The sequence below is a fragment of the Rhinolophus hipposideros genome, assembly GCF_964194185.1.
Source record: "Rhinolophus hipposideros genome assembly, chromosome: 15".
Classification (NCBI taxonomy): domain Eukaryota; kingdom Metazoa; phylum Chordata; class Mammalia; order Chiroptera; family Rhinolophidae; genus Rhinolophus; species Rhinolophus hipposideros.
Genome location: NC_138061.1, coordinates 24622036 through 24648325, shown reverse-complemented (window position 1 = coordinate 24648325; position 26290 = coordinate 24622036). Strand labels below are relative to the sequence as shown.

Below are 26290 nucleotides of genomic sequence, written 5' to 3'. Positions count from 1 at the left end.
ACACCTGCACTGCCTACTTCACAGATTTTGTGAGAACAGGTGCAATCACGTATGCTGAAGTACTCGTAAAAGCCTTAAAACCAAATGAAACGTATTCTTATGCACCACGTAATCTTCAGGACTTGCAGCTTCACTAAATAATTTCAGTTTTGCCACGTGGAAAGTTTTACTGCTGCAGGCAGAGCTGAGAATTAGAGAGATCTTCTACCTCTTCTGTGTCACACCACTGCCCCAGGGAAAAGGCAATAGTGGGATCAAGAGCATCTGTTTAGGAGGATCTATCAAAGGCCCATGGTTCCTGCCATCAGGGAGATTCCTTGGAGCCTATTACTAAAACAAGGGGAGTAGGGCCCCACTGTCTTAAATCACCGTGAAAATCAGCAAAACCAGACACGACACACACGCACTAGACCTTCCTTCCCCTTGGGCCCCTCGATTTATGCTTAAAGTCAAGAATAGTTGACAGCATTTCACTTCCCCTTTGACAAGACAAACCCAATGAAACCACGTAATTTAAAGGCTTTTTATTAGGAACCAGGGGAACGAGCTGCTTATCCCTCTATAACAGTCTAGAGCAGGACATCAGGCCCAGGGTGGAGAGGTTGTCAAAGGTGCTGTGGTGTTTTGCTGCACTTGCTTAGGGCCTGGAAGGAAAGGTGGTGGCAATGGAAGTTGGCAGGAACTGGTGTTTGCCAAAACACCAATGGCCTGGGGAGAGCCCTCTACCTTCCTTCCACCTCCACTCAAGGCTGGAGAATGCCAGGAGACAGAGTGTGTCTGGAGTGGGCAGGGTGCAGCAGTGCTGTCTGAACCCCTGGTTTCATTCAGTGCTACTTCGCTTGCCTGCCCTCCACTCTTCTTGCCGTTTAGTGATTAGGCATTTGAAGAACTCATACACAGACCACGCGATGGCTGTGGAGGGGATCTGGTAAATTACTCTAGCCTGCACCCCTCGGAAGTAGGCAGTCACCCCACCAACTTGATATACCGTCCTGAAGGCACTAGCCATGCCTGTAATATGTCCTGTGAAGTTTGAGTTCAAAGCCAGGGATTCCTGGGTGTTGAGCAGTGTTTTGCAAACGTCCAGTGGGGTTGTGACAGCGGCAGCTACAGCTCCTGCACAGGCTCCGGAGATGACGTGGGAGCCGGGGTTGTACCGTCTCTGGGGGTTAAAGTGCTCCTGCAGGAATTCGTAGGTCATGAAGTGAATGGCTTGGAAGGGAACGTTCATGGTTAGCTGGGTGGTGTAGCTGCGGTAAAAGGCCCCAGCCCCTTCATTTTGCCACACTGCCCGTACACAGTCTGTCACGCGGTGGTACGGTGAGTTGTACATCTGCATTCTCTGCTTGACCACTGGTAGTGCCATCAATGACAAGGAAGGAATGGCAACAGCAACCAACCGGTGAGCAATGTCCAGATTCAGGGTCCCACGTCAGCGGATCCGCCAATGTAAGAGAGAGGAAAAGAATGAGTGAGCTGTCAGTTATCCTGGTAAGTTAAGGTTTCCCTTATTTGAGAGGAGGGGACCGGATAGGGTTGATAAAGAGACAAAAAACAATGGACCCACTTCTGGTATGATTTCTTTAAAACCAGCCAAATAATATATTCAAGGGTTTCCTTGAAGTAAGTGCCTATCTATCGATATATCATTATTATCGTACCTTCTGACAACTTCTGAAACGAGAAGTGACTCAGTGGCAGTGAACATAATAATGAACAGAAAGCCCTAACAACCCCAACGCTCAGGTAGTAATAGCACCTAATGATTATGACATGAGGTTCCACCCTCCTACAGGAGAGGAGGAAATGCTACCAAAAAGAAAACTTGGCTAAGAAAATTCTTAGCCAAGAAGAGTGTGCCTTTAGTTTCCAAATATTTCCTACTTCCTCAAGTAGATGACACGGTGTGAGATCCGCAGACCTTCACCTTAGCTTTAGCCCTTTCCACACCATGGCCTTGCCCAGAGAGGCAAAAAATGAACTTAGAAACATGGCAACTATCAAACTGTGCTATCACTTCATATTTCTTGCGTACCTCATTCTCCAACTAAAATGCCAAGATCCAAGCCACAATGCAGGGACTGAGTTCTACAATTTAACCTTCATTCCTATCTCAACTATCTTCATTCCCAAATGGCAGTATTTTCAAGTTCATCTTCACATCTTTGTAGAAAAGTGAAATACTCTGCTAATATTTCAGATGAGATCAAAGGGGACTTCCAAGAAGGCCCAGGCCAGGTAGAACCATATCTTTCTTAGGGAAGCCCCAAAGATGAATAAAATCTCAATGAACATGCTTCCTGTCCGAAGGGCTAAGTACCTACAACACGGAGGGAGCGCCCTCTAGTGGTGAGACAAGGCAATACAGCAGGATTTCCCACCAAAACTGATGGGGTGCTTGCTCCTCAGCTTTCTTCTGCAAACCAGAAAGAAAGGAAAAGCCCAAAGATGCAGGTGCAGCTGCCCAAAGAGGGAAAGGATGAGGAATCATTACCTTCAGCTGGATTCATGGCTGCATCATGAAGTAATGTTGCCACACACCCGGCCGCACCTGCAAAGGAGAAAAAAACTGCCACATGTAAGGCCTGGAGAGGGCTACTGATTCACTGAGGCCCCAGAGTGAAGGGAAGTGGCTGTGCTAACCCTCAGTGGGGAGATGGAATGGTAAGACCAGTTCAAAAGATGGGAAGCTGCTGCTCCTTAGCTCCTGTTCCAAGAAATGAAGGTATTTGTCTCCACCAACTTAGTTAAGGTCAACATACATTCCACATCTAAAATATTAAGGCCAGGAAGGGTCAAAAAAAACAGCCCAGATTTCACCAATAAAACTGGTTCTGAGAATAAATGTAGTTCATGCCCCAAACAGGAAGCAGATACTGCTGCCAAGGGATGCCAGGTCATCAACTGCCTCCAATGCATGGAGAACATGAGGCAGGTGGTCAGATCTCCACAAAATCTCACCTTCTATCCTGCTGCCCGTCTCTAATCCTAACATCTGTCACTCTAGACCTTTCTTTGGGTTCTTATCCACCATATTCCTCCCCCTCTCCTCTCCACACGCAATTGGGTTTCCAGACAATCCTCAATCTCCTGGCTATTATCCCTTCCCTTCCTTCCATACAACTTCCAACCCTCTGGTTTCTCCATACAGAAGTCCCTTGGTCCCACTTCCATGCACTTGTTGAGGTCATATCCTCAGTGACACCAACTGCCTGTGGTCAGTTGGGATCCTGAAAAGGTGAGGTGGAGAGCTGGGGCTCCATTAGTGTCGTCCTTGGGCGCTGGGTCACCTCTGATCCTGCCCTGAGGAGCAGGACACCACCCGATTATTGAGACATACAACGGGGGTAGGTCAGGGTGTCTCCACATTACCAGGGCATAGAAGTTGATGCCAGGGAGAAGATGAGAAGAGAGTCAAGCTGGTAGGTAAGGGAGGATATTGTAACCCTTTGTTGAGGTGTCCCAAAGGAGGGGTAGGGTTGAAGCGGCCTGTTGGCTGAGATCATCAGGTTTGGAGGTCCCTCCCCTATAATCTGGCCTACCCCAGCCCAAAGCTTCAGCTCCAAACCATGCTGAGACTGGAAAGCACTGACAGCAGCAAAGCCCAAAGAGTTGGGAAAGTGGGGGAACCAGCACAGGAAGGCTCAATACCATTGGCAATATGGCTATTGCCCCCAGGGTGGATTACATCACTCAATGTCTTTTTTAACTTTTCGTAGCAGGCAAAATAGAGGGCGTGGGCAGGCCCTGCGCCTGTTGCTGTGATGTTCAGCCCCCGCATGGGCCTCCACAGGCCCTCTGTTCTTATAATCCTCCAGAGGGCCTCCAACACATTGCGATAGCGGGCTGCTGGGTCAGGCTGTAGGCTCTGCATCCGGGTCTGAAATTACAGAAAAGAGAAAAGCAATGTCAGTGATGCCAACTTCTCGCTCCGCCTCAACACTCAGGCTTCGGGCACTGGGCAGACCTTCGTGGAATCATGCCAGTGTGCATCCAGTTTTACTTCCTTCCAAATCTGTATCCAATCTTTCTAAGCCTTGGACCTTTTTCTAGTCATTTATGACTCTAAGAATGGAATACCATTATTTTCCACGAGAATATCACCCTTTAGTAAGTGTCCTTGAACTCCAAAATGATTCACAGCCCCAGCAACAAATATCCAGCCTATGTTTCAGAAGTTGCTTTTGTGCTTTAAATCTCAGGCTAAGAATTCTTTACAAATGGATTCTAAAGTATTTGCTGTGTATAACATACTGCATGCATTTCTGAAGGCTGATTTTGGGCCTGCTTTCTGTCCAAACACTACACTGACTAATGAGATGATGGCTCATCCTTTGACATAACTTTGATGATAATCTGACTTTTACACGCTTTTTGGAATTGGCAGATGGGTCTGTAAGATAAAGTCTTGGCAGAAATAGCGTTCTGAATAGATGCTGCTCTCATTTTGTGGGAAAGAAAGTGTACCCTGAAACTATGGAGGTGGAACCAACCTAGTCTCTAAAACTGAAAGAGCTTCCAGATTTCTAATCTAAGTCGACCAACTCCCAAAATTGGCATCAGTGAATAAAATCAGTCCCTGTGAAATATAATCCTTGGAATCTCTAGAGGATTCAATAATTGGAACTAAAGTTTATGGTACTTTTTTTTAAATGTCTGTTACATGTAATACCATAGATGAACCTCACAAGCATAATATTATTAATAAATTAAATAAGTCAGACACAAGAGTATATGTGATTCCACTGTATGATTCCATCTATATGAGTCTGTCAATGTAAGAAATGTCCAAATTTGTAGAGAATTCTTATAATGAGTTTGTTTGCACCAAACTGACAACATATGCTGGGGAGCAAGATCTCAAATGCCCCCAGTAGACACTTTGTATGATATTCCTGGACAAACTTTTACTGAAATTTGGAAAATTATTCTCAGTTGAAACACTTCCCCAAATCACAGACGGTCTCTGAAGGGTGTCTCCCAATGAAGATCTCTTCTCTATTGATCCAATTCAAGGTTAAGGTAACACAGGGACTAAAACCATTAATATAAAAACCAATATCCAGTGTCTGGAACGCAGTAGGTACTCAAGATGTGTTTGTTTAATGAACACATGAAAGAATGAATGGATCTTAGATGTACCTGCACCAGGTCAGAAAGTAGAAATTGGCCATTAGTGAGCCAATAGGGGTAAGTGAAGCCCAAATACAGTTTAAATTCTTACTTCATTCCAATCACTGATTCAGTCTGCATCTAAAAGCTCGAACCTTCCTGTTGGCCATCTGGAACCTGAAAGGAATGCCTTTTCTCAAGAGCATGGAGAAAAGAAACTAACTGCATTAACAGAAAACCAGATTAACAGGTCCCAGTTAGGCACAAGCAATCCACATTCCTCTGTATTATTTTCTCCTCCTTGCTACCAACAAAGAACTGGAAGCTTAAAAGCTTAATTGCTGGAAGTTTAATAAGCAATACACAGTATCACTTATCACAATTTGACACATTCTCTTCCACTTCTCAAAAAACAAACTCATAAATGTCCAATAAAGGGTGTGCTTACATCATGCAGGGGAGTATAAGATACATCAGGTAAGTTATACAGTGACTACAGGTCTTTACTGGCTATGGCTACTAACAGATAAACTGGGCCTGGTGGCTTAAAAATCATGTGTTTTCATAGGTTTCTTTGAAACTGATCTTGAATAGGGAGAATGTTCAGAAATTGCATTGCTTTGCATGTTTAGGCAACCAGTCTTGAAACGTCTGGCCTCAGAGGCCTGGAACCCTTCATCCACAAGAGAAACCTGGACTGTGGGTAAGTTACTCTGACATTTTACACACGTCTAAATCTGACTCACAACCATAACTCAATGAAAATACATCCTTATGGAGAGGACCCAGGCATCAGCTATGCCAAATATAAAAATGAATATGGCTCCCCTAATTTGTGAGCCAATAAATCTACCTTTGGGGCAAAGACGAAATCTCTGAAGAATTTATCAATAGCCTTCAACATAAAAAAAGTCCCACTGCCTGGCTTTGATGAAAAGCCAAATGGACGAATAGGGAGATAAGTGGTTTAGTCAAAACAAAGACAAGTTACATTTGAGTTAGAAAGCCTGAATTTAAGCTCCAGCTTTGCTAGATGTGTGGTCTTGGGTATGTCACTTAACCTCTCCGAGAGTCAATAATTATCACTTATAGCATAAGACTAAGTAAGAATGGCTGGCTATATTATAAGGCTGTTGTATGAATTGAAAGAGTTAAGGCATGTAAAAGCCATTAGTAATTTATGAGGTGATAGAAATATAAAGCTTTTTATTGTATTCAAATATGATTCTTGTCTTAGAATTTACAGATCATGGCATTGTTATCTTTTGTATACATGTCATTTCACAAATATGCATGGGCATCTAACTGGTCCTTAACCACTAATAAATTAGGTTTAATTTTTTTTTTTCATTTTCAAGTTTCTCTGTGGTTATAATGATTTATATGTCCAGCTATTAATCTGAAGGTCATGTTTAGGAACAAACACTATTGTGAAATTCTGTGGCTTGCTTGGTTCTGGAAATCTGCATTTGGGAGGCTGTATGGAAGGTTTGGGAGTCAGACTGGGTTCCCATCATGACTCTACCACTTAATACTAAGTGACCTTGGACAAGTTATTTAACTTGCCTCCTTTTCTTCATCTGTAGAATAATTAAAATGGTGTCTACTTCATGAAGTGTCACAGATTAAACAAATAAATGAATATAAGGCACATCAGAGAGTGCTTGGCAAACAAGAACCACTGTCATTTATTGAATACTTATTATTAAATGCAAGAAAAGCAAATAAGCCCATGTTTCCATTTCCTAATCTTTCATTGGTAAACGTGTGACCATTTACATCAGGAATTTGGAAAAGATTATTTCCCTTTGCTTTCTTTCTTATGTAAGTAGATTATTTGCTTCGCCACTAGAGCCCAAAAGCAGCGTCTTGGTGACACATGGGTACTTTGCCAGATGATTTTGAGAAGAGTTCTGACTGCTTTCAGTTGCAGAGCCTCTCCCTATAGATAAAGTCTGGGGCTTCCCTCCAAGGCACGAAAAAGGAAAAGTGGGATTTGGGGGGGGCGGTAGCTGTTAAACCTCCCTATATGACCATGGAAATAGCTGAATAACAATGGCCTAGCAAGTCTATACTGACTTCCCATGGTCTGTCCCAAGGATATTTCAAGTTTCCTTGACCCTGATAAGTGACTAGGGGTACACAGGCTTGCCTGCCAAGAGGCAATGTCAGCTTTCATTTGCAAACACTGTAGTGGCCCTTGAGGCTCCAATACGGATACCTGCCTCTAGTCTTAGGGTACGACTGGGCTGCTTTTCCTCTCCCCCACCCATTTACGGTAAAGGGAAGAAGAGCTGCCTAATAGGGAGATAAGTGCCTGGGGATAAGTGAACAGGGAAGGCTTTTCTGAAGAAAGAGGTTTGTTTTACTTTCATATCTGCACAAGTGTTTAACATACTGACATTAAACCTACTGGTCTCACCTAGTTATTCTCTTTAGTCATTTAAGTCCCAGCATTAATGACAAATAAAAATGATTCTTCTAAAATAAGCTTTTGTGGTTTTGGAGATTCCTGAGCATTTCTTCCCTCCAGATCAAAAAATTATTACTTTAATGCAGGGCATTGAGGCATGACAATATTGTATGACTAATTTTTTTTTTTAATTCCAAAGCTTATGTAAATGGGTAAGAATTGTTCTTCAAAACTTGGAAGGCTAGAAGTGACTTCCAGCAATGCTGTGGTTATGCAAAACATTTCTGGAACTCCTCTTCAGAAGTGTTCCCTCTGTGGATTTAACAGCCTTAGGAGTTAATCAAAGCAAAAAATCTCTTTGCTTTCTGGTCCCACTGTATCTTTGACCCAATCAAGTATTACCCATTTTGACTTCCCACCTTATTTGTCATATTTGATTCTAAATGGTCTCAGTTACTAAAAAGTCAATTCCATCTTGTCATAGAACAAAGAATTGCTCCCATTAAGGATATGCACACAAGGATATATGCATTTCTAAGAGGAATCTGTAAACAGCAACAATAGCATTATGTAAATACATGGAGCCAGGCGATGGCCTCCCAAGGTAATAGGACACTTAAATTGGTAAGTTGTAGTAATATTTCTAAGTCAGTTATATTACATTGTATTTTTCAAGTCATTAAATAATTTTCATTGCGCTCCTTGATCTCGGTTTCATTTGATACCTATCCTGAAACATAGCACCCTAAACCCGCCTTTCTACTCACAGTCTAAGTATAGTGACGTTATTTTGCAGTTAGATCATATTAACTTTTGGATATATAGCATTAACAATTCACAGCCATTCAACATGACTCTTACATAAATGTCTCAATCTTTTCATTTCTAGTTACCCATTTTACATTTCAGTACTGTTAGAGCATTAACCATCTTCTTACTGCTCTCTGACAGATTTTACCATTTATTTCTATTCCTCCCAATTGACAAGAGCATTTAAATTCTAATGTCCACTTTAGCCAAATACATTTACCACCCTTTCAATGGGTCTGGCCCTTGTTAGGAGTTACCTTGACACGTGCTAGAATACTCCTACCAACTCAACGTCTTTCACAAAACTTAATAAGCACTTTCCCCATTTCCTCATCCACATTGCTAATGAAAACATTCAACAGCAGTGGAACCGGAGAGAAGCCGAAGAGACAAGAGTTGGCATTTCCCAAGTTGATGCTCTCCTTCTTTTGAATATATAACATATTCCTAATTAGAGGAGAAAACATACATCAAGCGGTTGACAGGACATTGGTTGACTACATACCCTTAACGTGTAAAGGAGGCAGCAGGCTTTGTCATTATATTTATTTCAAAAGACCCTCTTGAGTTTCTCAGTCCTTGTAGTCCTCGCCTTTAACGGTTGGTACCTTAGCTCATGCACAATAAAAACCGTCAAGGATAACATTCCCCTCTTCACCCAGCTTTCTTCAGAAGCACCTGACTTCTGCACCCACCGTCACTTCAGGTGACTAAAGAAACACACGATCAATTCCACCTCTCAGTTGGGGTCTGATGTGCTCCCTGTACGTGCCCCATCCTAATCCCAGCTCCATTTCCACGTTCAGGAACTTGCTGCACAGAGAAACCGAAACCTTTTCCTGAACACGGTCTTTCCCACGTTAGTTCCAGTCTGAATTCTGACTGCCTAACGATCTCCCATCACTCGGGGATCACATTAAGTAAACCCTTTATCTAGCTGAGATCCCAGGTGCTGGTCCCTGCCCCGTCACTTTTAAGGGCAGACCCCGCAGGGAGCTTGTACAAGCACCGGCCCAGAGAACACCTTCAGGCATTAATTAAGGGCCTGACACGCGCCAGTTGGCTTCATCTCCATCAAGTCAGTGGCACTTACCTGTTCTCATCCCATCCCACCCTATTCCTGTTTAGTCCCCGCTGAGGTCCAGGGCTTGGGCTGACAGATTTTCGTTCCAGAGTCCCGACTCATATCTCACGGACGGTTAGAAACGGGTCCCGGGTCCCGGCTGGGACCAACTCCCAGCCCGGACCTTGCTTGCACGGAGTATCGGTCGAATTGTGTGGTAGTGGCAGAAGCCGGGAAGGAACTCCTGTCGGCTCCGGTTTGGACCCAGGGATCCGGTCAGCCCCAGGTCGGGTTCGGAGCCGGTCCAAGTCTCACCTTGACGCAGTCGATGGGGTACATCACGCAGTGCTCCAGAATCCCTGCCACGGCGCCCGCCACCATGTGCGTGGTGACAGTGGATCCAGCCGGCAGAGCCTCGTAGTCCGGGCCGGAGTCCGGATCCTGCCGTACCGGGGGCCTGCAGGCCCCGGCCTCCCCGCCGCCGGCCCCCCGGCCCACGCCCCGCTGCAGCCACCCGTCCAGCAGCGCAGACTCCCCGGGGCTCCGCCCCGGCCCAGCCGTCGGACCCCCCGCCACACCGCCAGCACCCCGCCCCTCTAACTCCATCCACCCGGGCCGGCTGCGACGCCCACCCTCGCCGCCGCTGTCGCTGCCGCCCTCCGGCCCCGTCGCGTCTGCCTCAGGCGCGGCCCGGAGAACCCCCGGCCTCCGGCTCCCGCTTGGCCCCGCGGACACGCCCCCAACCAGCCATTGGTGCTGCTGCCAAATTAGCCCTGCCCCTTTGGTTACGTAGGAAAAATAAGTCCGTGGTATTAGTGAAGCTGCCTGTCATTCCTCCGCCCCGCGGCGTTGCTACCGCTGAAATCCCACCCCTTCCCCTTTGATCTTGGAAGCTTCTTGTTTATTGGCCACTGATTGGTTGACAGGTAAAAGTTAAGGCTGAACTTTGATAGACTCAACCACCCTTGATACTTTGACCGCAGCCATTGGCCCGCACCACGTCGGGATCGGATTGGCTACAGGAGGAGAGCGAAGCGCCCGGGGCGATAGAGGCTGGATTTGGGCCCGGGACTGGCGCCTGTGGAGCTACGGGCGCTGCGGGTCGGATCGCCTGGTGGTGGTAGGGGGGCGGTGCCACGCATCAAGGTCAAACCGCTGACTGCTGCCGTTAGGACCCGTGCTCAAGCGCCCGCCCCAAATCCCAAGACGCGCTGGTCCCTAGCCCGAGAGTTGTGTTCCCGCGGGATCTCGGGCTGGCGTGAGGCGGAGCCGGCCTGAGCGGGGCATCCCCTGGAACGGCCCGCGGGTCTTGTTCGGGAACCTGTTGCGACGCGCTGGCGGCGGGCCTTTAGACGCCTGTCTGGACTGTTGTCCCCCTGCCCCTCCCCCGGTCGTGCGCAAGCTGACTCCTAAGGGCCCAGTGTTCTTCAGGCCCCAGCATCCCGCACTGAGCTTGCACCCGGAGTCGCCCGGTAAACCGCGCGGTTGTTGAATGAATGAGTTCTTCGGAGTCCCGCTGTCAATGGGCCCTGCGCCAGGCCGCGAGCATGAAACAGGGAAGGAAGATGTCGAAATGGGCGGGGTGATTCAGAGACGACAGGTGGAGAGGCCGGACTGGAGGCAGCTGCGCAAACACTGCAAGGAAAGTACGGCCACCCTGGCGGAGCTCGGACGGGCAGCTATTTCCTGAGCTGACGCCCGATGCTCCCCACTGCCTGCTGAGGATCGCCGTTTGTGAAAGGACCGCTCCCTCCCCAGTCGGGCCGGCGGGAGTCGGGGGCGCTCACTGGTTAAAGAACAATGCCCTAAATTCCCAGCCTTGAGCACCACCTTCGGGGCCGTGACGTTGCACAGGACCTACGCAGGCTCGGTGGAGTAACACAGGCGCTTTCCCCACTCCACGCAGCCCGGCATCTTCACGGCATCTTCACTCTCTATTCACTGGAGCGTGTTTGTGCAAGCCTCTGCACTATTTCTAGCTGTCTTTAGTACCCATTTTACTGAGATGACGATGCAATTTTGGAATTTTCCCCCTGTTTATAGCGTTTCCTTTGACAAGGAAGAGATTTTTTCCTTTTTCGCTCTGAATCTTAACCCGTCTCAGGGCCTCTGTTTTCTTTTTAAAACTTTTTTTTTAAACTCACCTATTCTCTTCCTCTTCAGCAGTGGTTATTGACCTTTGGGTCTCAACCTTTTGGAAAATAATGAAACTACAAATCCTTGCCTTCAACTCCCACCTCCCACCTGCCGTGCACAAAATGTTGCATGTAATTTCTGAGTTTACAGAGTCCCTGAAGGTGATTTGTGGACCTCTAGGGGTGCTGGTACACAACTTCCAAGTAGCCAAACAACGCTGGTGTTAATCAGGCCATTTTTAATCAAGGTACAACTGTAGACTTTGTCTTTCTCTGACTTACATATATTTCTCTTACAGGAGAACATGGCTTTACAATATCCTACATCTCAACAGCACTTACACCTCCCTAAAATCAACAACGACAAATTAGCAAGCAAAGAACCAACTTCTTTGGTAATAGTCTTTATAAACCCTCAATAGCTTCCCACACCTACAACTCCTCAATCAGGCACTGTAGACTCTTAGGTTTTTTTATTCCTAGGAGACTTGTTTTCCACATTCTCCCTTCTAGTTCCTGTCATTTTCTTTTTTACATTTTCTTTCCTAGCTGCTAGTTGTTTCAATATAAAGTCTCATGTATTTTCTTTAATAATCAAAACCCCAAGTTTTAGCTTGGGTGCATGGTTAAAGTCCAAGTTTTTTCCAGCTTCCCTTGCAGCTAGCATTTGCTGTGTGACTAAGTTCTAGGTAGTGGGATGTGAGTGTAAGTGACATGAAACATCTGGGTTCTGCCTTTGAAAGGAAAGATTACATCATCTTTGAATTCCTTATTTTCTTCCTTCTTGTCATCTAGAATATAAACCCAGAAGATGTTGACCATTTTGGGACGTGAGGACAAGACCTATACCATAGCAGATGGCAAAGCAAAAAGTAGAAGAAACCTGCTGCCTTACGGATAACAGTAGTATATCCGTACGACCTCGAACCGGCGACCTTGGTGTTAGGAGCACAGAGCTCCGACCACCTGAGCCACTGGGCTGGGCCAGATTTAAATATTTTTAATTTCTTAAGTAAAATGGCTAGAATTACAAAACTTTCCTTGAATGTTACCAAAGAATGTAATATTTGTTGTCCTTGACATACAAAGAAGATAAGCTATCAGCAGGGGATGAGGTTTGGGTTATGTATCTAAGTAGATGTGATTATTTTTAATGTTTTGTGGTATTGAATCCTTTATAAATATGGGATGTATTCTCGAAGCAACTAGCCAGGCTTATGGAGGCAGAAAACATGAAGAATAATAACAAAAACATAATTATAGCAGCAGATGTGGGCCTCAAACCCTTAAAGCTTGAAGTCCTGGATATCTGTGTGATTTTCCTGGGTGTTCTCCAGTCCTATTCCCATTTTTCACTCTTTTTACTACAGGCACATTTCTGACCCTCTTACCTGGCCTTCTGCCTTATCCAGTGCTCATTTCTTTATTGCCTCCTTTAAATCCATCAGGTCTTTTCACTCTTTAGTCTTCCTTGCCTTTACAACTTACTCATTGCAAACTAGCATATAAAAGCCCAGGCATTTACATTGACTACAGCAAAAGAAAAAATCAAATATTTTAGGGAATGGAAAGTTATCCTCATAGTGAGCAAGGTAAATTGTTTCACGTTTGAATTTAATTTTCTCCCTTTCAGAGGCACTTATTGGGCTTCTCTTATGTGTGTGCTCAGCAGTGTGCTACGGGACAGAGTGCAAAAAAAGGAATGAGCTACAGTCCTTTAAAAGAAACTTGCAATCATTGGTGATTGCAATATATACTATGTGCCAACCAGTATATATATTATTTCTTTTAATCCTATGTGGATCTATATTAGTTATCTACTGACAAATTACTACAAAACAGTGGCTTAAAATAGAAACAAACATTCATTATCAGTTTCTATGGGTGAGGAATTTGATAGTGGCTTAAATGAGTGGTTATGACTTAGGGTATCTCATGAAATTGCAGTCAAGATGTTGGCCTGGGCTGCAGTTATCTGAAGGCTTGACTGGGGCTGGAGAATCCACTTCCACAATGGCTCACTCATATGACTGTGAAGTTGGTGCTGGCTGTTGGCAGGAGGCCTTAGTTCCTCTCCATGTGGGCATCTCCAGAGCTCTTTAAGGGTCCTTATGGCGTGGTAGTACATGGTACCTCATTCTTGGCAAGTCATTGACTATTTGATTATAGCTATTCTAGTACATATGTCATAGTACCACATTGTAGTTCTAATTTGCATTTTCCTAGTAACTAATGATGTTGAAAGTCTGGTGTGCTTATTTGCCACCTGTATATCTTTTTTGGTGAAGTGTCTAAATCTTTTGTCCAATTTATAATTGGGTTGTTTGTTTTCTTATTATTCAGTTTTGAGGATTCTTTGTATAGTCTAGATACAAGTTCTTTTTCAGATGTGATTTAAAAATATTTTCTCTCCCACTGTGTGGCTCATTTTTCATTCTCTTAGCAGTGTCTCTTAAAGAGCAGGTCTTAATTTTAACAAAGAACAAGTTATTAAGTCTTACTTTTGTGGACCTTGCTTTTGCTGTTGAATCTAAGAAATCTTTGCTAAACCCAAGGTCACTAAGATTTTCTCTTATATTTTTCTTTTGTAAATTTTATGGTTTTAGCCCTTACATTGAGAACTATGATCTATTTCAAGTTAATTTTTATAGGTGATATGAGGTTTTCCATTAGCTGTCAGTTTTTATTTAACATTGTTTTTTTGAGATCTTCTCATATCAGTATATAAAGAGCTTCCTTATTCATCTTTAGAGCCCAATTCCTGCTGTGATAGAGCTTATATTCGAGTTGCAGAGAGATAGACAAACCAATAAATAAAACATATTGTATGTAAAATGATAATATAACAAGGAAAATGGTGATACAGGAAGTGTGAGTGGGAAGGAAAGTTATAATTTTAAATAGGATGGTTAGGGTGGGTAAAGAGGGGTTCCCAGACCCAACTCCAGTGTGTGTGTGTGTGTGTGTGTGTGTGTGTGTGTGTGTGTGTAGGCGTCCCCATACCAACAAGTAATTCTCAGACACCAGCAGGGGTCCAAGAATTCAACTCAATTCTGATACTATCTATGAAGAGATAGAATCAGATTCCATAGGTAAAGGGCTCAGTCCTACAGGACCACCCTCCACTTCAGACACTTGTCACAATCCCAGGTTGTTAACCTGTGCATCTGACGAACTGACTACAAAACGACTCCCTCCAACCCAAGATGACAGTCTCAAGTCCAGGTTGTTTCCTGTACTACTAACCAACTGGCTATCAATCAGAGGTTCCCAAGACACCCCTCCTTGGGTTTGCTTAATTTGCTAGAACAGCTCACAGAACTCAGGAGAACCCATTGATTCACTAGATCACTGATTTATTACAAAGGATATTAAGGGATATGAATCAACAACCAGATGAAGAGGTACATGTGGCGAGGTCCCGAATGAAGGAGCTCTGTCCTCCTGGAGCTTGGGGCCCCGCACAGTGGCACACAAAAGCATTCTGTGCCTCTGTCTGGAAGTTCTCTGGAAAAAGACCAAAGAGCTGTTCTTTTGAGTTTTTAGGGATGTTTCTTATGTAGGCATGATTGACTAAGTCATTGGCCATTGGTGATTGATTCAACCTGGAGCCCCTCTCCCCTCCCTGGAAATCAGGGGGTGGGACTAAAAGTTCCAATCCTCTAACCACATAGTTGGCTCCTACTGGCAACCAGTTCCCACACTTGGGTGGGGTTCAAAAGTCACCTTACTAACATAACAAGAGACACCACTGTTGCTCTCATCTCTTAGAAAATTCAGTTCTTGGGAGCTGTGAGCCAAGAACTGTGGATAAAGACCAAATATATCTGGGAAATATATTTGGGTCATCTGAATGACTACCTATATATGTGTGTGTATATGTGTGTGTGTGTGTGTGTGTGTGTATATATATGTATATATATATATATATATATATATATATATATTAAACACATATATGTGTAAAGACAGAAGGAGGTAAGGGGAAAATCTCTAGGTGGGGAGAACAGATATAGCTCTGGAGAAGCTCTGGAAAAGAGGACAGTAATTACAAAAAACTTAAAGCAAGAGAGGATCTGTCATGTTCTAGAAACAGTAAGGAGGCCCGTGTGGCTGGAGTGAAGTGAGTGAAGGGAATTGCAGTGACAAATGAGGTTAGAGAGGTAAGAGGTGAGTGTGTTGTAGGTGTTGTGAGGATTAGGGCTTTTACTCTGAGATGAGAAGCTACTGGAGAGTTTGGAGGAGTGACATGATCTGGTTTGCACTTGAAAGGATCACATTGATTGCAGTGTTCCGAATAGACTGTAGGGGGCAAGGGTAGCTGCAGAGAGACCAGGTAGGAGGCTTCTTCAGTAATTCAGTAAGAAGTAGTTTGGACCAGAGTTGTAGCAGTGAGGTTAGTGAGAAATGGGTGCATTCTGGACAATTTTTAAGGTAATACCAACAGGCTTTGCTCACGGACTGGGTGTGAGGTATGGGAGTAAGAGAGGGATTAAGGATAACTCCCAAGATTTGGGGCCTGAGCATCTGGAAGAATGGAGTATTTTTTATTGTTATTGTTGTTTTTGTTTCTTTTTTACCTCTTTACTAACATAGTGTATTATCAAACATTTTAACCTTTGACAATCTGGTAGTTGAAAAATGGTACCTAATGTAGGTTTTTCCCTACATTTTGATTGTAAAAATTGTCAAATGTACAAAAAATTGAAAGAATAGTACTCATTTCATATTGACTTTAGCAGTAAAAAATATCAGCTGAAATAATTGTCTAGACATACAGTGGAATTCAGGTTTGATGTGACTCAGTGGTTTAGCCATGTCGTTAAGAATCTAGGAAGTAATCAACAGAAGGGCACCCATCAATGTAGACCAAATGGAGCACCGAACAAGGTGGATGGAGGGGCCAAGGACTGTAGGCTTGAGGAACAGAGCCTGCTGACCTGGGCAGAGCCCATTCTTCTCTTTCTGTGTGATCTGCCCAGATTACTTTTCTGTTCCTCACATTCCATCCTTGGTAGAACAGTGGTGTCTCCAATGAACTTGTTTCCTGGTTTTGCATCTTGTGAATTTTTTTTTTTGTATTTTTGTTAAACATTTGTATAAATTATAAATATATTTAGTTTATCACTAATTAAAAAAAGAATCTAGAGGAGGGTGAATTGCTCCCTCACATAGTCTCTAAGGAAAGTAAATACACTTTTCATTTGCCCAAGCGAACATGTCTCTTTATCTGGAATTGAGCTATCTGCCCACTCCTAAAAAGGTAGCTGTGGCCAAGGGATGGAATTTTGCCTAACATCTTGAGCCTGGCTTGCATGTCCCACTCCTAGAGCAGGCGTAGAGTCAGAATCCTCAGATGCACATGGGCTGTGCTTGGGGAAGGTGCCCACAGCCAAATAAAATTAGAATGGATACCAAGAGGAGGGGATTGATATCTTTCTCCCCAGGCCAGTGTCCCAAGTACTACGAGCATTTTAGAGTTTGCTATACTGCACCCTTCTTCCCCGACAGTGTCTCCAAAGCATGGCCTTTCACTTCTCTGAATGACCCATGGCATTGATTTCCTGTGTTTGCCAAATTTTCAATCATCCTACTTGTTAATTCACTTCCTACAGTTGTTGTGATCTTTTTGCACTGCTATGCCTTCATTCCTCAAAGTTCTCTAACACACGGCTATCAGACTTTTATTGAAGTTTTGGGGTCATGGAAAGGATTGTAACATAGCACAGAACTCAAAATAGATGTCATAACTATTATCTGAAATGTCCTTGATCACCTTGCCTTGGGGACTGGAGAATTAAAAATATGTCTACAGATTGTTTGATACTTCTCCCTTGAAAAGGTGGAAATTAACTGCCCTCTCCTTGAATGTGGGCTGGGAGTTAATGACGTTTTGAACAAATAGTATGTGGCAGAAGTGAAGACATATGACTACTGAGGTAGGGCATAAAAAGGATAGAGCTTATACCTGGCATTTTCTCATATTCTCTCTCTCCCGCTCTCTCTCAGATCACTCTGAGAGAAGCCAGCTGCCATGTCATGAAGACACTTCATCCCTGGTAGAATCCCAAGTGAAAAGGCACCGAGGCCTCCCCCCAGCAGCCAGCATCACCGTGCCAGCCGTGCAGTCTGCCATCTTAGAAGCATACCTTTAGTCCCAGTTAAGACTTCAGACCCTAGCTGACATCTTGACTGCAACCTCATGAAAGACTCTGAGCCAGCTGCTCCCAAATTCCTGACCCACGGAAACTATGAGAGATACGAATGCTTATCCCTGCTTTGAGCCACCAAGTTTTGGGGTAATTTGTAATGCAACTATGGACAGGTAACACAGGGACTCTCTCATGGGCCTTTTCTTCAGTCCTGTCTGCCACCACCTTGCATGGCTCCTTTCTCTTACCTTTCATCTTTTTTTCCTTTTTCCTTATCAGAGCTCCCCAAACACAGTCTCTAGAGGGAACACTCCAAATTCCTGTATTTTATTATGCAGAGGAATTGAAGTTATCCTGGTCTAAACCTCTCCCACGTAGGCTAAGCCCAGGGGATCCCACTTCCCTGACCAAACTTACTCATTAAGGTCTAAAACCTAGATAGTCTTCCTACTAGGCCAACTGGTACCAGGTCCACTCAAATAGCTACCAGCTTTTAAAACAACTATTCTTGCCCTAATAAAAGTAAACATGAGCAAAGTGCTACAAGAGCAGAGAAGAAGCACCTACGATGACTGGGGGAGATCAGAGGAGGTGACCTTTGAGCTGAGTTTTATAGGATAAATAGGAGTCCATTTGGAAGAGAAGTGAAAGAAAATCATTTATGTAGAAGTAACAAGTACAAAGGCTTCAGAGAAAAGGCATAATTCAGAGAACTGTAAATATGTCATGGTTGTGGGTAAGAATACCTATTAGGGAGCTTGGAAGGTGTTGGTTAGATCGTATCATGCATTGTAAGCCACATATATCATCAGTTAGGAGACTACAGGTAAAAATCCCCTGATTTAAATGACTTAAAAATAACAATAATGAATTTAGTATCTCAAATAATAAATCTATATAGACTATATGTAGGGCTGCTCCCATGTTGATTAATTTAGTAGCTTGATGTTACCAAGGAACCCAGGCTTTTTCTATATTTCTATTGTTATCCCCAGGCTTGTCCCCCAACCACGGTTGTAAGATGGCTACAGTAGATCCTGGCATCACAGCCTTAAGACTACTTCTGGAGGTAGAAAAGGGGCCTTCTGTTTCTCATTATATAAACTTATTATTGACTTATACTCTTTTTTAGAATGGAGAAAACCTATCCCAGAAATGTCTTCCCTCCTCCCATTCCTCCTCATGGCTGACTTCCCTTTAGTATCTGGCTGGAATTGCATCATATGCGAGGCTCAGCGTTTGGTGAGGGAATAGGCCACCTGACTGACTTAGAGCAATCACAGTTTATTCCCTGGGTCTGGGGCTGGAGCCTAGCACTCTGTAAGGACAGGGCCAAGCATAAGAGTGGTTACTTGAATAAAAATGGAGATTCTGTTAACAAGGCAGAAGAGAGATTGTTGATTTTGGGGTAGGCAGTCAGCATCTGCCACACCATGCCAAAGAATACGGACTATATCCCATTAGGATGGGGAACCACAGTAGGATTTTAAAACAGGAAGTCGCTTGATTGTATTTAACTGTATCAAAATGGAGGGGTACCCAGGAGGGATATGGGTCTGGAGGTAGGGCCACAAGTTAGAAGGCTTCATCAGAAGATATTGGAGAAGCTTTTAAGCACTTGAAATAAGAACACCTAGTGATTAATTGGATGGAATGGGGAAAGGAAATAGAAGGAAGAGATTCTAGAATGACTTGCAGATTTCTGCTTCGGTGAATCACAGGGTATTTCGTCAAAGTTGGGAATATAAACAGGTTTGGGTAGACACGGAGAGAGTGAAGAGACAATGAATTTGGTCTTGGACAATGAGGTGCTTGCAAGACACGTGAAGAGAGATGAGTAAACTTGGAAGGGAGAGTTTAAACATTACTTAAACTCCTTTAAAGGTTAGGGCAGATGGAGTGTGGAATGAAGGAGAATTGATAGGAGAAATAAAGTTATGCAGACAACTGATGCCTCGTGTGGGACTGATTTGGCTGATTTTGCTCAGGGCTGGGTAGAGAGTCAAGAACTTCTTGAGAAAATTGCAAATGTAATTTAAAGACTAGCCTTTAAAAAGCAGTTAAAAACCTGTTTCGAAATACAGATTTCTGTAATTTGTTTCAACATGTTGAGTTATAGCAAATGAGATGGAGAAATGATCTCACCCCATTTTTTTGGCCCTCTGACTGGAAACCTCAGAACTCAGCCCTGTGAGCTGTTAATCAGATAAACACTGCAGGCTTTTGTAAAGAATCATGCTTTACAAATGCCTGAGGGCATATGGACTTACTGAAGGAAGTGTTGTCCAAATGAGACAGACAAAGAAAGTATAAGGAGAAAGCGTTGGGATTAAAATGTAGGTTTTGGGGTGGCCGGTTAGTTCAGTTGGTTAGAGCATGGTGCTGGTAGCACCAAGGTTGCCGGTTCGATCCCCGCATGGGCCACTATGAGTTGTGCCCTCCTTAAAAAAAAAAAGTAGGTTTCTTTTCTGTTTTATAACAGTAGTTATGAAATGTAAAGTAGAAGATTTTCCAATGCACCTTCAAGTTCGAATATAGTTCATAAACCATATGAATTAAGTACTGTTTGAAACATAAACAGAAATTCTATTTCCATTTAAGAACACCCATTTGGTGAAACACTGGAGTCTGAAATATACATACCATGTTTCCCCGAAAATAAGACCTAGCTGGATCATCAGCTGTAATGTGTCTTTTGGAAAAAAATTAATATAAGACCCGGTCTTATTTTAACTTATGTTAAACTTATGTTAAAATAAGACCGGGTCTTATATAATGTAATATAATATAGTATAATACTGGGTCTTATATTAATGTTTGCTCCAAAAGATGCATTAGAGCTGATAGTCTGGCTAGGTCTTATTTTCGGGGCAACACGGTAGGTTAGACTAAGAACTGAACAGTTGGCAGGCAACTTCAAGAATTAAAAAAAAAAACGCAAACCATAAAACTCCTAGAAGAAAATATAGGAAGTAAATTCACAGACATTACCCTTAGTGATATTTTTACTGATACATCCCCTCGGGCAAGGGAAGCAAAAGAAAAAATAAATATGTGGGACTACATCAAACTAAAAAGTTTTTTCACAGCAAAGGAAACCATCAACAAAACAAAAAGACATCCTACTGAATGGGAGAAGGTATTTGCCAATGATACATCTGATAAGGGCTTAATATCCAAAATTTATACTCATACAACTCAACACCAAAAAAACAACCCAATTAAAAAATGTGCAGAGGACATGAAGAGCCATTTCTCTAAAGAGGACATACAGATGGCCAACAGACATATAAAAAGATGTTCAATGTCACTAATCATTAGAGAAATGCAAATAAAAACCACAATGAGATACTACCTCACTCCTCTCAGAATGACCATCATCAATAAATCAACAAACAATAAGTGCTGGCAAGGATGTGGAGAAAAGGGAACCCTTGTGCACTGCTGGTGGGATTACAAATTGGTGCAGCCACTATGGAAAACAGTATGGAGATTCCTCAAAAAATTGAAAAATAGAACTACCTATGACCCAGCAATTCCACTCCTGGATATTTATCCAAAGAAATCCAAAACATTAATTCGAAAAAATATACGCACCCCTATGTTTATTACAGTGCTATTCACAACAGTCAACATATGGAAACAACTGAAATGCCCATCCTTGGACGATTGGATGAAGAAATTGTGGTATATTTATACAATGAAGTATTACTTAGCCATAAAAAAGAAGGAAATCTTACTATTTGCAACAATGTGGATGGACCTAGAGCATATTGTGCTAAGTGAAATGTCAGACTGAGAAAGACAAATACCATATGATCTCATATGTGGAATCTAAAGAACAGAATAAATGAGCAAATAAAACAGAAATAGAGATATAGAGAAAAAACATGGTTGCTAGCTGGGAGGGTGTTGGGGAGGGGGAGAAGGTGAAGGGATTAGAAAGTTCAAAATATTAATCACAAAATAGTCACAAGGATATGAAATACAGTATGGGGAATATAATCAATAATGTTGTAAAGATTATGTAGGGTGCCAGATGGACACTGGACTTAGGGGGATCACTTCATAGACTGTGTAGATGCCTGACCACAGCTCTATACACCTAAAGCTGAAGTAGAATAATATTGAATGTCAACTATAATTATATATGTATACATATAATATGTATATATGTATATGTATATATATATATATATATATATATATATACACATATACAGTCACGGGATGTAAAGTACAGTGTAGGGAATGTAGCCAATGGTACTGTAACAGCTATACACGATGTCAGATAGTAGATTGGGCATGTTATCACTTTATGAGGGGTGTAAATGTCTCATTACATTGTTTTGTACACATGGAACTGAAAAAAAAATTATTCCAAAACAGTTGTTGAGTTTTTCCATGTCTACTTTGTTCTAGGCACTGGGCTCTGGAATAATAAAACTACCTTATATTTATATAATTTTGTGGTTAATCCTAACTTTATGCAACTGTTCTACTCAATGTAGCTTCTGTACTGTTCAATATGACACTTGAAGCAGAGTAGGGATTGAGGGACAGAGAACAAAACTGAGAACTGAGAATTGAAGGAGAAAGGCAAGTTAGGAAGCCCAACTAGGTTGGAGGGGAATGGAGGGGAAAAAACAACACAGGTGATCCTTGAACAGTGTGGGGATTATGGGTGCCCACCCTGTGCAGTAAAACATTTGCACGTAACTTTTGACTCCCCCAAACTTAACTACTAGTAGCCTACTGCTGACCACATGATTTACCAATAACATAGTCAATTAACTTATTTTTTGTATATGTATTATATACTGTATTCTTGCACTAAAATAGCTAGAGGAAAGAAAATGTTATTTAAAAAATCACAAGGGAGAGAAAATACATTTACAGTACTATACATATTTATTGGGAAAAATCCACATGTAAGTGGACCAGTGCAGTTCAAATTTGTGTTGTTCAAGGGTCAACTGTAGTCACGTGACAGTGAATACACAAACTGGACAATGGCCAGACCATATATGACAATTAGAACTCCGACTCACAACCTCTGCAGCAATCAGGCCAGAACTCTTGACTCATCAATGACTGTCAGCTTCCCTGTTTTTTGCCTCTTTCCAACTCAGGACCAACTAGAGAAAGCCAAATATGCTGCCCCAACACAATTACTAAGATGCCCTGCTTCTAGTTAGTCTGCTTCCAGCTTCCCCATGCTAATACTCTCAAATCAGAGCATATTTGAAACCTTCCCCAAACCCCTTTTTTTCACTTCAAGCTTTCCCACTCCCTTGACAAGCCTTGAGTCTGCCAGAAGGAAGTGATAGTGGTTGACTGCCTTGTTATAGCCGGCATAGAATAAACAGCCTCCTTTGGTTCTCATTTGGGTGGTCTTCATTTATTTCCACATTCATTCACTCATGTATCACGTATTAGTTGAAATTTATGTGCCAGGTAGTGCTCAGCGTCGATGTGGAAGCAGACAGTCGTCGTCCTCAAGGATATTCTATTTGCACAGACACATAAATATAATTGCAATTCAGTGTAGTAAGCGAAATAGGCATATATAAAGGGGGTGTAGGTCAAGTAAGGCTTTTCGGGGAGGTGACCCTTAAGCCCAGTGTTAAGGGATGAGTACCAGTTGGCCCGGCTAAGACTCAGGGAAAGATATTCAAGGCAGGTGGTGACGTGGGGGGAAGCAGAATGAGCAAAGCCTAAGAGGGCAGAAACCACAGAGGTGCGTTGCTGGAGCATTATAGGGGAGGCGAGGAGCAGCAGCAAATGCAGCTCGGCGGGTTGTGGACGGCCATGTCTGTGCCACGTTTGTAAGGAGTTGGACTTTACCCTCTCCAAGCGGCTCCCTCCTAGATGTGAGAGAAACGGCTGGTGTAAGCAAGGAAGAAAACCATTAGGAAACATTACCTTTGTATGCCTTACGGTAAGGTCTGGGAAGGCAGGGACGCAGCCGCTCACCATGCGTGGCGCACGGTACACTCAATGAATATTGAATGAATGGATATAAGCGCTTCTGTGTAGACGTCACTGTCCCCAATTTCCATGTTTTTCTCACGGGACAAGACAATGAGGCCGGGGCATCAGTTTGGTAGGCTATTCTAGGGAAGAGGCGAGGTGGGAGAACTATCATTCTGGAGGGTAGGATTGGTGGACACAAAATCTCCTATACGTTATGGACAAGGGATGCACTTATGTCGCAGACAACGCAAGACCCACCCACCGGAGCCGTTCTGTCCTAAAAGAGGCCGGGGAGAAAGCAGCAGGGGGAGAATTCGCGCCACGGGAGGGGGCAGCAGGAGCAGGGTACCCCGGAGCTGCTCCACACTGGTCACCTGTGCAGGCACCCACCGCCAGCCCCTCCAGGCGGAGCCACGGTACGACGCTCCTCTGGATTGGACGCGCTCGAAATCCTGGGGCGGGCATTAGAGGCAGAATACTCTTGGGATTGGCCATCTTGGCGGACGGACGTGCGGCTGTCGGAGCTGGTTCGCTGGGGCTCCGGCTGGGTGGAGGGCGGGTCCCTCTCCGCGGGTCCTCTGTCAGTCATTGGCTCCCTGCGGTTTCCTTGGGGACGTGGCGCCGCTGGCGGCTCAGGCCTTTTTCCGGCTGGGCTGAAGGCGGTGGAGAGTCGCACCGGACCAGGTGGAGAGGTGCTGAGGTAGCCGGCGGGCCACTCGACCGGTAAGTGTAAGTGCTGGAGGGCTGCGGGGCCGGGAGGGACAGGAAAGGTAGCGGAGTCCCCCACCTGGGGACTGCTGGTTCCTCGAGGACATTGCTGGCCTTCGAGAACTCCCGGCTCCCAGGGAGCCGGGGTAGGGTCCGCTGGGCCCCAGGAACAAGAGGGGACGGATCTGGAGTGGGAGCCCGGGGAGTCGGTGGGCTCCGTGGCCTTCTCGCGGAGGTCTGCTCTCGTGGGCACTGTTGAAGTAAGCCTGAAACCCAACCAACCAACTCTTTCTAGGCTGCAGGCTTAGGAGATGCCTGGGACAAGGAGACCACCATCTCAGGGCAAAAGGAAAAGGAGGTGACAGGCATTGAGACCACTGAAGGGAACCCATGGCTAGGTAAGGCTGCACACTTCCTTCTCAGCTGGAGGCTGGGGGGGGGGGGTTGGCAGACAGGTTGAGGGGCCGGGAGAGGTTTTTACAAGTGAGGATTGCCCTAGGGCTGCATCAGGACTTTGCACCTGGACAGATGGACGCAGAGATCAAATTTGCATTATTTTGAAGGCAGATACAACAGTAATTTCCAGCCCATAAACCCGGATCACTTCAGTGCTATCTAAACTCTGAAAAGTGCTAGCTTGTAATGTTCTTTCAAATTTCCATTTGAGTGAGGCTAGGTGCCCCTTAAGGAGGTTAAACTAATTTTTTTTCCCGATGAACTTTGAAAGCAGACTGCGGTCCTTTTGAATCAATATAAAAAGTGATCTTCACAGTTGAATACACTTATACATACATTATACTCTGAAGCTGTCAGAAAAGATTCATGTGGATCTGTGGATATGGGACTGTTGTCAAATAGAGTAAGTGGGGAAAGATGCAGAACAGTAACTATCAAGTAAAACCAAAGGAATGGAGATACACATACGGATGTATTACCATACATGATATATATCTATGCTTGTGTATACATAGAATATCCCTGGAAAAATACACAGAAATTGAGTAGCAATGGTTGCCTTTGAGAGGGAAATCGTGGGGTTAGGGCAAAAGACTCACTTTCTACTTATGTAGGCTTTTATGCTGATTTTTTTTAACCAGGTACATATATTAACTGTTAAAATATTTTTGAAACTCAGTTGAATAAATTTTATTACTGTCTACTTTTTTGACAGCATTTTTTGTGGGAGTGTTGTAGTTACTATGATTCTTCGATGTTACGAAGTTGCCCAGGGAGACTGGTGATCTTTTTATTAACATAAGATTAATTCTTTGACTTGCACCTCAAAGTGTAGACTTTGGAAAAAGATCAGATAAAGCTTTTCTGATTTATATAGTAGCAGCACCATGAACCACATAGGCCCTTTTCTAAAATTTGAGACTAAAGGAACATTTAGATTTCTGGAGGCATGAGTTTTTGCCTTTATTACAAAAGGTTGAACCCAGTTTAAAAACTATATTTTGATACTCAATATTAGAGACTTTTCTTACTAATGTTCGTCTCATTTCAGGATCAGTTTTTCCTACCTCTGCCCAGCCTCGTGGTACTTTACTGTGCCCACAGTGAGCCCATTTCCCCGTCAGCGAGTGGCATTCCTAGGACTCTTCTTCATATCCTGTCTCCTTTTACTTATGTTGATCATGGACTTTCGACATTGGGGTGCCTCATTACCACGAGATAAGCAATTTGAAAGGTGAGTCAGCTTTAGATATCTTTGATCAGCTTTGCACCGAAGTCATATATATTTTGATAAGCTGTTTAATACATTACTTACTACCTTTGACCCTTTGGGGGAATACTGCACTTTTATTAGTAAAATTGCACGCCAGTTACTACATAAAGATCTTGTCAATATTCAGGTTTGATTTAGGAATGATGCTGCTGCATTTTAAACATGAAAGGCATCTTTCTGTTTTCTTGTTTT

The 26290-nt window shown here is 43.6% G+C and overlaps 2 protein-coding genes and 1 long non-coding RNA gene across 6 annotated transcripts in view; 2 read left to right on the top strand and 1 right to left on the bottom strand.

The window, feature by feature from the left end:
• Positions 1 to 509: 509 nt before the first annotated feature.
• On the bottom strand, positions 510 to 10127 carry SLC25A28 (solute carrier family 25 member 28). Of its 4 annotated transcripts, none has more exons than XM_081074159.1 (4): positions 10031 to 10127; positions 3652 to 3880; positions 2495 to 2551; positions 510 to 1353 (listed from the first exon to the last, which is right to left on the bottom strand). In XM_081074159.1, the coding sequence occupies exons 2-4, from the start codon at positions 3872 to 3874 to the stop codon at positions 821 to 823; spliced, it is 813 nt and encodes a 270-aa protein (XP_080930285.1). In that variant the 5' UTR covers positions 3875 to 3880; positions 10031 to 10127; the 3' UTR covers positions 510 to 820. The 4 variants fall into 4 exon arrangements, with proteins under 4 accessions (XP_080930285.1, XP_080930283.1, XP_080930284.1 ...); XM_081074157.1 differs by lacking the exon at positions 10031 to 10127 and adding an exon at positions 9714 to 10019; XM_081074158.1 differs by lacking the exon at positions 10031 to 10127 and adding an exon at positions 9429 to 9559.
• A 264-nt stretch (positions 10128 to 10391) lies between these two features.
• On the top strand, positions 10392 to 20603 carry LOC308508008. The gene is made up of 4 exons (XR_013994974.1): positions 10392 to 11665; positions 11833 to 11928; positions 12329 to 12463; positions 17543 to 20603. It is a non-coding gene; the product is annotated as an uncharacterized lncRNA (long non-coding RNA).
• Positions 20604 to 24269: 3666 nt separating this feature from the next.
• The window catches only part of ENTPD7 (ectonucleoside triphosphate diphosphohydrolase 7), a 36383-nt gene continuing 34362 nt past the window's right edge, over positions 24270 to 26290 (top strand). Inside the window, exons 1-3 of the mRNA XM_081074873.1 lie at positions 24270 to 24384; positions 24665 to 24767; positions 25877 to 26059. Of these exons, the coding sequence (XP_080930999.1) occupies positions 24760 to 24767; positions 25877 to 26059 (191 nt within the window). The 5' untranslated portion in view covers positions 24270 to 24384; positions 24665 to 24759. The remainder of the gene's footprint in view (positions 24385 to 24664; positions 24768 to 25876; positions 26060 to 26290) is intronic.